The sequence below is a fragment of the Tupaia chinensis genome, unplaced genomic scaffold (genome assembly GCF_000334495.1).
Source record: "Tupaia chinensis unplaced genomic scaffold, TupChi_1.0 Scaffold000290_1, whole genome shotgun sequence".
Taxonomy (NCBI): domain Eukaryota; kingdom Metazoa; phylum Chordata; class Mammalia; order Scandentia; family Tupaiidae; genus Tupaia; species Tupaia belangeri.
The window spans coordinates 258,610-273,781 of NW_006159775.1; the positions used below are offsets into that span (position 1 = coordinate 258,610).

At 42.9% G+C, this 15,172-nt stretch overlaps 1 protein-coding gene and 1 pseudogene across 1 annotated transcript in view; both read right to left on the minus strand.

The window, feature by feature from the left end:
* FHOD3 (formin homology 2 domain containing 3) overlaps window positions 1–15,172 on the minus strand; it is a 507,831-nt gene that overhangs the window by 224,298 nt on the left and 268,361 nt on the right. Inside the window, exon 7 of the mRNA XM_006150579.2 lies at window positions 8,788–8,899. Coding sequence (XP_006150641.1) covers window positions 8,788–8,899 — 112 coding nt within the window. The remainder of the gene's footprint in view (window positions 1–8,787; window positions 8,900–15,172) is intronic.
* Window positions 3,158–8,630, minus strand: LOC102473810 (pre-mRNA-splicing factor 18-like; annotated as a pseudogene).

The window sequence follows — 15,172 nt, forward strand, 5'->3', positions numbered from 1 at the left end:
CCTTGGGTCTCACTGTCTAGGTGCAGTTTAAGAGCTCTGGGTGCCTCTGATTTTATTTATAACAGGGGCAGCGTCTATCATTCACACTCAGTCTCAAGCCTCAGCATAAAATTTGTGTTCTAGTGAGTTAGCTGCATAGAGTTAAAAGGAAGACTATGCAGGGCAGGAAGCACTGAAGCTAAGAATTTCCAGCGGTGCTACTGGGCTCAGAACTGCTTCCTGGTAGTTTACTTTGGAACCAAAGATACCAAATAGGAACCAAAAAAGAAAAGGCCAAGAAGCAAAGGCAGCCCAGACAAGTGGAAGTAGCCTACATCCCTTCCCCCCCTCACGCTCACAGACATACATACATGTGTGCACCATCTAATCCTTTATAAGAAAAACACTCAAATGCTGGTTTAATTTAATTGAAAAATGTGTTCTTCAGCTGTGATATCTGATTGCCTTATTACCATTTAAGGATGTTAAGTTGGGAAATGTGCATTTGTTCATACACTGGGGGATGAATGTTCATTCTCCTTTGATTATTTTGGTACCAGAAAATGGGAAATATTTAGAAGATTGAAGGTGAAAGGGAGGAAACACTTGGTTCAACACAAATAGTTTTGACAGGGCTCAAATTAGGCCTGTGCCAAACACCAGCACTTGCAACTTGCCTAAGAGCTGCCTCCCATCATCAGAATGAAAGTGAAGCATCTCCTACCTACCCCCACCCTGCCTTTGCTAACTTCCTGCTGTGCATGTGTGCTTGTGTCTGCATGCCTGTGTGTTTCTATGTAAACCATATGATTCTCTCTCTACATAACAGAGAGAGAGACCGGGTCCCAAAGTAGTAGAAGGAAGGGAGGCAGGCTCTGGAGACTTGTATAAATCGGGGTGATAGTACCTGCCTGTGCTGAGTCATTGAGATAAAGGTCTTTGTCTTTTACTTTAGCACTGATGGACCACATTAGAAGACAATCCATTACTTCCTCATTATCATTTCTCTCTCTCCAACTCCTCCACACCATCCCCACCCCAAACAACAGAGTGTTTTCCTGCTGTTTGCAAGTGCATATAATATGCAAATTACTCAAAGCCTTGCTGAGTAAATGAGTTATATATGAAAAATGCTTAGTGTTGTGTCTGTTACATTATAGGAACTCAAATAGCAGTAGCTGTAACTGTAATGGTGGTGGTTGGTGGAGACACCCACACTCAGCCAAAGGCAGGCCTTTCTATACAGGCTCCCAGGTCAGTTCTCTCTTCTCACCAAACCACACTGCCTCTCTCTTAACCAAGAATAAATAAATACACAAAGAATAAACTGCTCAAAACTTTTCCCCTCTTATTCTCCTCCTATATCTCATTAAACTCAAAGGAAAATAAGATATTTAGGACAAGCTTCATACATGAGTTTGCCTAACATCACAGCACATCCCATGTCTGCCAAAACAGACATGGTAAATAAACATGCTCAACATAAACATGTCCCCTATACGTAACCGTGGAAATGAAACTTGAGTTCTGTCAGCCTCTAATTTTGATGACACGTTGCATGTTCTCTGCAAGTGATACATCTTAGCAGGTCAGAGATGGGACTGCTTGAAAGAGTGGCTGGATTTTTTTCTCTGTTAATTATGTGTGATGCACATGTTGAAGAATTATGTCATATTGCAGAACTTTGCATTCAAATGAAAAACAGAACTTCAAAAGCTGTGCTGAACCAAATTAGTGGGATCCAAGATTTATGACCTACATTTAAAAATGAGTTACCCTGTCTGGTCATTTATTCCCCTCTCTGTGGAAAAGGTAAACTCACAGAGTCAGAAGGAAGGTTCTCCTGCTCAGGATGCCAAGGGCTCTCAACCAGTTTCCCATCAACTCCCACAGGCAAAACTTCAAGAAAAGAGAATCTCTAATATGGCAAAATGATTAAACAAGGCTTTCTTTTTTTTTTTGGGGGGGGGGGGGGGTTTTTTCTATAGAGCCACTCGCCAGAAAGACAGAGACAGAGAGACAGAAAGTGAAAAATCACCCCCCAGTGGGCATGGCCACGCTGAAATCCCTTCTCTTTCATTCTCCTCTCGGGATCTTGGGCATGCACGCACATGCACCTGGCGAGAGTTTAAGCCACCGGGCTGGGACTCGAACTGATGTCAACTACATGGGAGTCCAGCGACATAGCCATTACAACAACTGCTGGCCACAGTAAGGCTTTCTTAAAGAGCTCCATGAATGTGCATGTGTTTTTCTTTTCCTTTCTCTTTTTTCCTTCATTCCATACTTACCCACTTCCCCCTCCCCTCCCTCTTCCCCCTCTCCCTGCTCTTTCTATCTACCTGGGAGACACTTGAAGATGTAAGCAAAAGAGAAGATGACCCAGTGGTCTGAGCACACAGGCATAGTGTGGTGCCATGTCCCAAGATTAACTTGAATCTTACCTTTTCATCCCAGCCCCTGAGCAAAAAGTGCAACTATCTGGGTCAAATGGGATTTTTAAAATTTCCTTCAGTCATAAGTATCATCTCTATGATGGACTTTGACCCCATCAGCTTTTCCCCAGGCTCTATGATTGGCCCACTCTTAGTCACAGAACTCATTGTCCACACTGCAGAATGAGCTTCCTTGACTAATCCATGTGCAGCATATATAATGTTTATTTTTTTAAGTTACACTTACATTCAAATTCTACTGTAAGATGGCAAAAGAGCATAAATATTTAAGTACTAACAAAGTTTTCTTCAATGGTTCCATATTTTTGTTGAAGTATATCAAAATATTTTCAATAAATACTACACAAGACAATGTGAAAGTATCATATTTTATAGAAATAAGTACAGTCTCAAATATTTTTTAATCTTCTATGCACACCCTTCTGATCTTCTAGGGAAAGGTCATCTTAAACTCTTTCTGTTGCTGTTGCCTAATTTAAATTGTGGAGGAAGTCTGTAGATTTTGATTTTTCAGCTATTTAAAATGAAAGTAAGACATCAAAATCAAGTTGCAGTCAGATGTGATACGAAAGCCAACACAGTTCTTAAACCAATCAAAAGTTGCATCAGGTAGAACACAAGAAACTGGAGATTCTAGCTTTCTTTTCCCTCGTGCCTATTGGTAATCCCAGAAGTCTGCACCACGCCTCCTTGAGTTTCTCACTGTTATCCCTGTGCAGATCTCACAGTGCATTGGACTCCACACATTTTGATGAACCTATAGGAAAGTGTTTCTGGCAAATGGTCATTAATCTCTTCAATCCCTGAATATATTTCTGCTGAGTTTCATCATTTAAAACATATGCAACATGCTTTGAAAAAATCTTTTCTCTGACAGTTCTGGCATGATACCAAGCACAGTGACACCAATGGGCCAAGGTGCATTTCCAATGGCCATCTGAAATAAGCATCATTCGCCTTCACATATTCTCTCTGCATCATGAATTAATAATATCTTTGATTCTTTACTATCCACAGGAAGATTCCTTTTCCATAGCTTTCTAAAAAGTGGTCTGAGATGGAACTCAGTGTGCTTCTGAGTAGTACTGTTCAATTTACCCTGCGCACGGCATGTCACATAATCTTCTCTGGCATTCAATTCTTTGGCCCAAATACCAAGAAGAAACTTAAGGAATTTGGTAACAATGTCCATGTCTTTATGATCATTATCTTTTCCTAAAGACTCTCCCAATGTCTCCAACTCTTCAATGGTGGTGTTCTCCTCATGAACGTTCAAGTCACTCTGTGTGTTTTCCTCTCCAGGTTTCTGATCACCCACGATTTCATTGAGGTATTGCTGATCAGTCTTATCCAAAGCTGCTTTCAGATCATTCCTCAATCCCTTGTTAACATCCAGCTTAGGATCTCTATTTTCCTTAAACGTTGGAAAGCATCATAATCAGTTTCTCCAAATAGTCTGATTGGTTCTCCTCTTTCTCTTAGTCTTCTGATAACCTCTTGCCTAGAAAGAGTCATAGGTAATTTCTCTCCTGCCAGTTCAAGTTCTAATGCCGGATTCAATGATGTTAATGGTTTCTGGTCCACTTCTTTTGGCTTTATCTTGTAGTCACATCTTTTTTGTTGTTGTTGTTAAGGTTTTTTTCACTATAGGGCGCGTGCGCTTGCCAGACAGACAGAGAGAGACATAGAGACAGAAAGCGAGAAATCACCCCCCAGGGGGGATGGTCACGCCGCAATCCCTTCTCCTCCATTCTCCTTTCGGGATCTTGGGCATGCACGCACACGCGCCCGGCATGAGTTTTAAGCCACCGGGTCCGGGACGCAAACTGCAGTCGACTATGTGGGAGTTCAGCAACATAGCCATTACGCTAACTGCTGGTTCCCTTGTAGTCACATCTTTCAAAATATGCTGCTTCTTTTTTTTGCAAGTTCACTACACTTGAACTTTTTTTTTAAATTTTCTATTAGCAGATTTCTGCCCTTCACTAGATGCCACTTCTGAAGGATTTCTGATTTTTAAATGTCCACCTCGTTGTCCAGGGTGAAAGCCGAGTTTTCAGCTGCCACACTGTGGATGTGGCCGTACCACCCAGCTGCCTAGACTTCACCAGACACTCCAGCACGCATGATGTTTATGAAGTAAAGACAGCAATTTGTCCTGGAGATAATTCTGTTTGCTTTATATGGTGGTGATTTTTGAGGACTTACAGTTTATGTGTTAGATTTATTTGCTGATTGCTTAAATCTGACAGTTTTTACCATCCAAAAGAACTCCTCTCTAATAATAACAACAACAACAAAGAGACAACTGTCTATACTTAACCTGCCCATTCACCCCCACTGAAGAGTGTGTGTCAAGCCACTCTGAGGAGTAAGATTTATGGTTTATTTATGAAGTTGTGCACAATGGACATTCTTGGTTCACCTCAGTCACCTCTGTCATCTCTCTTACCCAGCTGAGAGGCAACTGGAGAGCTGCTTCTAAACCCACTAGGTGGAAACACACCTGGAAGTCGTGCTGCTCTCTGCCGAACACCATGACATATTTATGTGTTTAACTCCATCATAAGATTCAAGAACAATTTTACTAGCAGTAAAATTGGATGATGTTATATGTATGCATTATAAAATCACAGCCAAGACCACACATGTCCGTAAAGAAATGCACTATTGCAACACACATGATAACTATGTCTGAGTTTTTCCATTTGTGCTATTCCTTTCTTCAGCTGCTAGTACTCAGTAGCAGACAGATGACAGCAGCTGCCAAAAGTTTAAGAAATTTTATAAGCAAATACTATGAAGCTGAGAAATCAATCTATTGGCTGTTTTGTTTCTTTATTTTGACTAATTGGGACAAGGTGGTCATCATTTTATCTTGGTGGAGAGACTCAGTGAGGCAGAAAGCCTTTGGCTGTGGATGTGGATGGAGTCTTGGACATGGGGTACGAAGCCCTGTGTGTATCTAAGGATCATTCCTGTATCCCCTACAAATACCCTTTATAAAACGTGAAATCTTAGGAAGGAAACTGAGCTCTTAGCTTGACAAAGCCAAAGGAGAATCCTGAGGTCATGAGAAGGCTGTCTACTCTAATGAGGGTCCCATGGCAAGGGCCTTTGGGTTACCTGAAACTTGGGACAGAAAAGAGTCCATGAGTTGTCCTAAAGTAACCCCCAGAGTTGGAGGATGGAGTAGGACTCTTCCAAAAAGAAAGAAAAGGTGCTGCCTTACTGTCATCCAAAACATACAGCTCTGAACTTAAACCTGCTTAACTGGCCTTAGAAATGCTAGACCTGGTTTATGAGCCTCTGCAGTCCTTTGTGAGGATCCTTGGCTGTTGTCATGATCTGATCTTGGCTGTGAGAGCCTTTATATCTGGCATCAGGTGGCAACAAGCTATGGTAGAGAGGCACTTGCCCCAGTCTGGGGTCTACTTCTAATCTTACAAAACCGGCTGTGCAGCAGGGGTTGTCTCCTTCACATACCCTCCCAGAGAGGCCTGGAGCTGCCCCTGGCCTCTTACTGACTATGCCTGGTGTTCACATCTGCTCCATGCTCATGGGAAAGGTACAGGAGCCCCAGGTTATGGTTCTGAATGGCTGTCATTAACTTATATTCAAAACTTTGAAAGTTCCTGGTAAGCCACCTTCTTTCTTTTTTGTATTCAGCTTCAGAAGGTGGGTGTGTCTCTGAGACACACTGGTCAGAGACACAAATGGTTTGAACCAATGAGCATTATATAGGTCCTGGTTCTTTCTGACAGATACATCTCAGCTAATTTGCACAATGGTAAGGGAATATACTAACATGTTAACAATTAGTGTCTTTGCTGAGATTATAAGTTATTTTTTCATCTTCTTTACATTGTTTTTTCCAAATTTTATTTTTTTTTTTTAGAGAGAGAGACATTTGCTATAGGGCATGTGTGGTCACCAGAGAGACAGAAAGCAAAAAATCACCCCTCCAGGGGGAATAGCCACATCACAATCCCTTCTCCTCCATTCTCCTCTTGGAATTTTGGGCACACAAACACAGGTGGCTGGCATTAGTTTTAAGCCACAAGGTCCAAGACTTGAACCATGGTCAACTATGTGAGAGTCCAGCGATGTAACCATTATGCCATCTGCTGGTCCCTCCAAAATTCTTTTGTTAAATTTATGACAGCATGTGCATGAGAGAGAAAGGAGGGGACAGAGGTGCATACTCTTAAGGTCTCATTACACCATAACTTCCTTCCTCCAGTCCATCGGGATCCTGGGTATGCACACACACTCTCGGCATGTTCAGGTTAACCTTGCTGGTGGTCAGCCATATGACCTCCAGCATGACAGTCCAGCACACTGCCAACTGTGCCACTGAGGCTAGGAATGTTTTTCCAAATTTTTTATAATATTGCTACTATTATAATCATAAAAATCAGTAAATGTTATTAGGCTTTTGTTATTTGAGTCTTTGTGGGGATAATGATAATTGGATCCTGTCAAGGAAGAAAACAAACAAAAGACAAATCAAAGGCTCAGTTGCAGTAATGCAGGTGGTAGGCTGCTGCTCTGCAATACTGAAGCCACATGAAAGACAATGGTTCAGGTCCCCAACCATTCTGGAATACACTGGACATGTGTGCACACGCCATGCCCCTGGCTGTCTGGAAGGCCATGGAAATTGTGTCATGATGAGAACTTGTTGATGGTGCCTGTTTTTCTGTCTCCTTCCCATATTTCTTATTTCTTATAAAAGGAATAAAATAAAGTTTAAAGATGGAGGAAGGACTAGTAGTTTGTGCAGTGATAACACAACGCTCTGCAATGCTACACCCACACAGGAAGGTTCTGTGTGTATGTCCTGAGGCCTCCCTGTACACACTGGGCATGCATGCACCTGTGACCTCAGGTGCCTGAAACTGGCTGGTGGGGATGTCTATCTCTCTGTCTGCCCTTCCCCCTACCTTTCATGGGAAAAGAAAAAAAAAAAACTTAAAAAAAAGAGAAGACAAACCTGAGCAGAATGTAAAATTCCTTGTTGTGAAAACAAACAAATAGTATTTTAGCTTTGGACTTTACAATATTAAAGGGGCCACAGCATGTTACTCACTAACCTATCGGGTTGTCCAAAAAGTCCTAACACATTTTTTCTATGTCTTTCTATGCAAAAATGCATCATGACTTTTCCAATGACCCAACAGATCCAAAGCTCATTTATCACCAAGTGTGCAGGGCATGCCCACCTGCTTCAGTGAGCCAGGTGCTGAGACACAGAGACCCTGTCCTCAAGCACAGAATGCCCTCTTGGAAGACAGACACAGATGATGACAACACAGAAGAAAAAAGGGACATAAAGGGATTTTGATAGCACATGACCACTGTAGTGAGGAGGATGCAGACTAGGTGTGGAGATGGTGGTGGCAGGTGGACTGAGGCTGGATGGTGCAGGGTCCCACATGTCAGGCAAAGGGTTCAGACTTTAGGCTGTAGGCACTGAGATGTCATCACAGGTTTTAGATGAGGAATGCTGTGACCAAACTTGTGTTTAAGAAGAATCTTCCAATAGCATTTTGGGGTGGCAAGAGAACATGTAAGGGTCAGAATCAGTGAAGCACTGCGGAGGGGAGGGGAGGAAGGGGCCGAGGAGATCCAGGATAAGACTGGGAAACAGGAGAAGGCTTGGGTTCTCTGTGGCTGCCATGGCAGAGCTGGGTAGAGGACAAGATCAGAATGTGACCTGTCTGTCCCAAGTTCAGTACATGAGTGCTGCTTCTTCCTTGTCAACCTTCTTTCTGGTCATCATCTTTGACTATTTGCTAACCTAAAAATTGTGTTTACTTCAGTGGGAAGTCTATAAACAGGGAATTCAGTTAATTCTTAATTTTGTTTCAAACATGTCTAATGCAGGAACTTCCCCATACTGGGCAGGTTCACCTTGATGGCAAAGAGGGCTACTCACCTCTTTTTGTGTCAACAGCAGAGACAGCTTGAATTAGAAGTGGTGCATTTGACTCCGAGTACTCCACAAAGACGAGCAGCAGCTTCAGGGCTGTCTTCACCACCAGGCGGAACTGGAGGGTGGGAGAGAGAAAGCGTCATGCACTTGCAGCATGGCCTTGGACACCTGAAAGCATCATCCGAACCGCACCTGACACCCAGTGCTGCCTTTATGAGTGCTGCTTCTTCCTTGTCAACCTTCTTTCTGGTCATCATCTTTGACTATTTGCTAACCTAAAAATTGTGTTTACTTCAGTGGGAAGTCTATAAACAGGGAATTCAGTTAATTCTTAATTTTGTTTCAAACATGTCTAATGCAGGAACTTCCCCCATACTGGGCAGGTTCACCTTGATGGCAAAGAGGGCTACTCACCTCTTTTTGTGTCAACAGCAGAGACAGCTTGAATTAGAAGTGGTGCATTTGACTCCGAGTACTCCACAAAGACGAGCAGCAGCTTCAGGGCTGTCTTCACCACCAGGCGGAACTGGAGGGTGGGAGAGAGAAAGCGTCATGCACTTGCAGCATGGCCTTGGACACCTGAAAGCATCATCCGAACCGCACCTGACACCCAGTGCTGCCTTTGGCCAAGGCACTTTTCTCAGCAATCCTGCAGATTGCTTCATTATATCCTCACGACCTCCTCATTACACACCTTACAGTATTCATATTGTCCCCATCGTGCAGATCAGGAAACTGAGGCATGGAGTACCCTGCCCCTGACCACACTGCTAGAGAGAACAGAACCAGAATTTGGACCTGGGTATTTGGCCCCAGCACTCATAGCTGGTCTCAGCAGACAAGGTAGTGTTTGCTAAGTTGGCTATTATTATTGTTTGTATTTCACTTTATTTATAATTGACACATCATTATACATATTTGTGGGGTATAGTGCAATAGTTTGAAACTTATATACATTGTATAATGATAAAAATCAAGGTGATTAACATATCTATCAACTTGAACATTCACTATTCGTTTGTAGTGTTAATATTCAAGATCCTCTCCTCTAACTATCTTGAAATATACATTTTGTTCATCTATAGTCACCTCATTGTGCAACAGAATGCCAGAACTTATTCTTCCCACCTAACTGTATTTTTATACCTATGGACCAACCTCTTCCCATCCCTCTTCCTATCACCCCACACCCTCTGGCAGCCACTATTCTACTCTCTACTTCTATGACATCAGCTTTTGTAGACTCCACATATTAGTGAGATCATGTAGCATTTGTCTTTCTGTACCTGGCTGATTTTACTTAACTTAATGTCCTCTAGGTTCACCCAAGTTGCCACAAGTAACAGGATTTCATTCTTTTTTTCATAGCCAAATAATATTCCACTGGGCATATATACTGTACAATTTTTTTATTCACTCATCTACTGATAGACAGCCATTATGGAAAACCATATGGAGGTTCCCCCAAAATTAAAACTAGAGCTACCATATGAGCCAGCAATCCCACTACCAGGTATATATCCCAAGGAAATGAAATCAGTGTGTCTAAGAAATAGTTGCACTCCTATGTTTCTTGCAGGACTATTCATAATAGCCAAAACATGGTTATTTCATTTTATCTTTACTACAATACTGTGAGGTAGGCAACATCACAATTCTTTTTTTTCTAGTAAGGAAGCATGCATATCAGGGTAAATTATTTGTTCAAGGTCACAACAGCTGGCTTGGGTAACCAGGAACATGAATCAAGTCTCTCATGCTTAAAGCCAGGCAGAGAAGATACCTGGGTGAGAACACATCCTTCCTGGGCCTAAGTGTCAGCATCTGTGAGGAGCCACGCACAGCCTTTCTACATGCAGGCGGGACCTTCCCTCAGGGAGGTCACAAGTTACTCACCCAGAGGAAACCCAAGCCTCCCAAATGAGGCTGCTACAGATGCCTAAGTCCATCTCTGCCACCCCTGAAGGTTTCCAGGTCAGATACCCCCATCCTAGATGCTGCTGTAATCCCTCATCTAGTGTCTTCCTCCACTCAACCTCACTTCCTTCCAAGAATCTCCTCCTTAAGGAACTCAAACACCAACTACCTCCTGGAAATGAGTTCCAATGATGTGTCTAAGGAACAACAAGCCTGCCTTGGTCTGTACGTGCCATCCCAAGCTGTTCGCTTGTCAGTGCTCCCCTCCCTCCATGGCCAGTGAGTTCATTCAAGGAAAGAGGGGGCTGGAGCCAGCAGGGCTTGAAACTAAACCTGGCAGAGTGGGCTTGGCAATGCTTGCTTGCTAAATGAGTTAGTCAGTTAATGACCAGGTTGACCAATCCAGGATTCCTTGACCACCCCTTGAGCCTCTTTCACCTCCTTGGTTTTGATGATGGAGGCCGTAGCTTCTTCACTGGCTCTGCACTCCAAGGAAAATTCCACACCCCCCAGAGGCATCTGCTCACATTCAAGTGTTAGGGATACATGTAGGCTTCACAGGTAACATAGGGAGAATCCAAGGAGAGATTGCACTGTCCAGTTCATATGTAACAGCTTAAAAACACCACCCACCCCAATGCATTGCTCCCAAATGGTGCAGCACCCCTGACCCTGTACTTCTCTCTGCTGCCAGACTTACCAAGTAAACCATTTGTCCTTTCCTTGGTTCTACATCTCTGCCCAGACAGTACCCCAGCTCTCAGCTTCTCTTTATAGGAAACTTCTCCAAAAGTTGCTCCAGTCCCTGGCTCTATCTCCTAAGATCCCATGGACTCCTCAACCTGCCCTGATGTTACTTCTGTCACCTCCACTGAGATTTCTCTCACGTAGGTCAGCAATGGCCTCCAACTAGTCAATTCAGTGATGTCTCTGTACCCATTTTAGCCAACTCTCAGCAATACACATGACACAACTGATTCTTCTCTCCAGAAACAATATCCTCTCACTCTGGACAACCCCAACCTCCTACCTGATTGGCCAGTTCTTCACTGGATCCTTCTGGACTGCTCAATCTCTAGGTTTGGAAGTTCACTTACGTACTTTCTTTCCCTTTTCATAATCTCTGTAGCCAAGTTTATCCATTCTCTTGGCTTGTCTATCTGGGACCAGATGCTAAGTGTTGCTTTCTAGTCCTGACAAACTCCTGAGCTGGGTGGGGAGAAGAGAAGTTGGGGGGCTGGTGGTATCATTTAACCTCTTAACTTCTGACATCCCCAGTCAGGTGCAAACAGGCACCTCAAGTTCACTGTGGCCACTGAGCTCTCAATTTTCATTTACTCTCAGTCCCTCCCACCTACCACGCCTAGCCTGTTTCTTCCACCTCAGGCCAAGGCCCCACCACTGAGTGGTTAACAAGAGTCATGTGAATTCCTCTTTCCCACATTTCCATCTTGGTGGCCACTGAGAGGTTAATGAGAGTCACCTGAATTCCTCTTACCTGCACCAGAATAGTGGTGCCCACTGTGGTTAACAAGGGTCACCTGTACTTCCCACACTCCGTCCCCATGGTGAATCCACACACCACGCTGTCAGAGCTTTCTCCAAGATCTGTCTAAACTCATTCCCCCTCTATCTCCCTCCCCACCCTAGACCACCATGAGAACCTACTGAGTGCTCTCAACCTCACACGCAGAGCGACCACTGCTTCCAATCCTCCCATGGCTGCCATGATTCCCACAGTAAAGCTCTCCTAAGGTGCTATGTCCTGGTCTCCGCCAGGCTCCCTGTCCCCCTCTCCTTCACTTCCTACTCAGTTGGCACCAATCACCTGACTCTTTGTGCGAGCATGTGTTTGTCACATCCCAAAGTTTGCTCATGACTCAAGGACCTTCCTTTTTATAGTTCCCTCTACCTGGAAGCCCCTAGAACCAGTCATCACTGGGCTGGCCTTTTCTCATTCTTCAGGACTGAGAAGTTCCCTGTGTGGACATATCTTTCTGACAGCATTTAAAGGAGCCTCCCAGTCACAATCACATTACTCTGTTTCATTTTTATTTTCTTCACATCCTCTGTAATGGCCTGAGATTGCTCCGTATGCATTTGTTTACTTGCTATTCCTCCACTGTGCCAACTAAGAACAGAGATGTTTTATTAGACATACGGGAACTGCTCAGCCTTTACTGTATGCAAAGGGCTGCCCAGATGTCCTCACTAAAGGTTGTCCTTCAATTCCACCCCCCTAGTCTTTTGTGGGTAAGGTGTCTCAGCCCCCAGCCTCTATTCCCCACCCATCATGGCTCTCAGCAGGGTCAAGACCCCTCCACAAATGCACCGAGTACAAGCAGCGCCATGAGGATCCCTCCCTCACCACTCAGGGCACCAAGTACTCAGAGAGTTCAAACTCCTAGGGTTTCTACCCTCATAACTGAGTCGCATAATTGCTCCTCTGCTTCCTGACTAGAAACAGACTAAATTCCAGAGCACTTTTGTCAACAAATGCAGGTTGTGGGTAGGAGGGGAAGTAAGGTATAATGAACTGTGCTTTGTACATTTAGAGTTGAAGAAATTTCTTCAAGTAAATTTTAAAAACCTAGCAAGTCCAGGCTCGGTGACTTCCTTGGTGGGTAGACTGTTATTATGTGGTTTCAGTCTTTTAAATGCCTTCCTGGGAAAGCACCTGGCTGCTGCCCAACCCCAGGGCTCCATGAGCTGTTCCCAGCAGGGCTCTTTTATATGCATCCTATAAAGGTTCCTCCTGAGCATCTCTGCAGCCATAGGGCCTTGACCCACATGGTCCCAGGCATCCAGAATCCCTAAGCCTCTCTCCATTGTTAAGCTTAGTAAAAACAAAACAAAACAAACAAAACAACAACAAAACAACTGTTTTCTAGCAAAGATTTCTTTTCTTATTGGTCTTAACAAGCCTATTCATGTCTTGTTCTCCTCTGTGTAAAGACTCCTGGAGTTTTGGCACTGTAATTTAAAAAAATAAAATCCCCACACACTTCTGATTCATTGTTTTAGGTTTCTATAAATTTGGCATCTATTGAGTCTAAGTTTATATTTATGTACTTCTAGAAATGTACTACCTAAATAGCAAACATATTAAACTACTTTAGCAAAAAGAGCATTAGAACACTAATTTTGTACAAGTGTATGGTACTAATTGCAAACATGTCCTAACTAATCACCAAAATACATCCAGCAGGCTCCTCTTGAGAAGTTTCTTAGGAGCATTATTACATAGACTTAAAAGTAATAAAAGCGTATTACTCCAAAATCATTCCACAGCAAATCCTCATTTATCTGGCAATCACTTAATCTTATGTCCTCAAGTATCTGGAATGCAGTCACGATGCTCTGAAATTTGGAATAGCCACAATGGAGGCCACACACCCATTCCTCCAAGTTCGAAACACACTCTTAACTCAAAGCTTTAAAAAAGTTCTCTTTGGGGACCAGCAGATGGCATGATGGTTAAGGCACTGGACTCCCACAAAGCCGACCTTGGATTTAATGCCATCCAGTAGCTGAGAGAAGACCCAGAATACCACCACAGATTGAGGGTGTTACCTGCAGCACATACCCTCAGAGCCAGGTGGCTGAGAAGAGAAACAGAGCCTTTCCCAAGGACAGCTCCTAGAGTATGAATGAGAATCAGAAAGTCTTGCAGTTGGATCCAACTAGCCTTCCAGAGCCAAAGAGCCCTGTGGTGTCCTTCGGATTCCTGTTCACACAAATAACTTGTCTACAGGCTGGAAGAGGGGGACATTCTGGGGTTCTAGATTCAGTCTTCGGGTTTTATGTTACCTATATTTTATTTAATTACAACCCACTAACATTCCATTTTAACTCTGCCTATTGTAATAAAATTATGTTGCTCTAAAATATGCAGCTAACTCACAGTATGTAACAGGAATCTGAGACATGCCCTTGGACAAGGGGAGTGCAGAGGTCAGGAACATGCAACTTAGCACATTTTCAGGGAGACTGGTATGAGCTTTACTTTCTGTTGCAGCTAGTATTTTGTACTCTGTTGCTCATTAGTGTAAAAAAACAATAAAAATAAAAACCATAACTCTTCAGTGGAACAGAGATGCCTGTTGACCCAAGCAAGTAATATTTGCCAGGTTGAGCCGTGGTGCAAGCACTTGGACTCCATATTCCATAAATAACTTAGGGTTCCATGTCACCTCCAATGCTGGGAGGCTGGGCCTGAAAAGGGGGTAGCAGGATGGTGTCAACATGGTACACTATTGTCACTGTTTAATTTCCCGGGTCAATCCACAGGGTGGATATGGAATCAGCCTTTCTAGAACCCAAATATCTAGGTTTTAGATCAAATGTAACCACCAGATATATAGGAAAGCAATTAAAGACAATTTCTTAGTAATTTTAGACTGAAAGAGAACTAGAACTCCCTTCATGTTTTATTGTACTTAGGAAAACACAAGAACTATACTTAGCAGGTCAAATATGCTGCTCATTAGGTAAAAATAAAAGTATTCCAAAAAATCTCCACATTCTTGACTCCTTTTCTAAAATATTCAACAACCATAAAAAGAAAACAAGTTCCAAATCTTAGTACTTAAATTACAAGGGGGGTTAGAAAAACATGCTTCATGCTATTTGTTCCCTTTTTTTCTACTAAAAACGTATAAATATATAAATGGATGCTGGTTATTGAAACTGAATTAGAAATTAGTACAATAACTTTATCTATAAATCATTGCCACATTATTTACAAGTTTTCCAGAACCTTAGAGGATACTGAGTATTATTTTAAAAAACAAAATCACATAACTTAAATACTTATCTTTGATAACTTCTTAAATATTTTATTTCAATGACATATAAGCTTAGAATTCCAAAACAAGGGGAA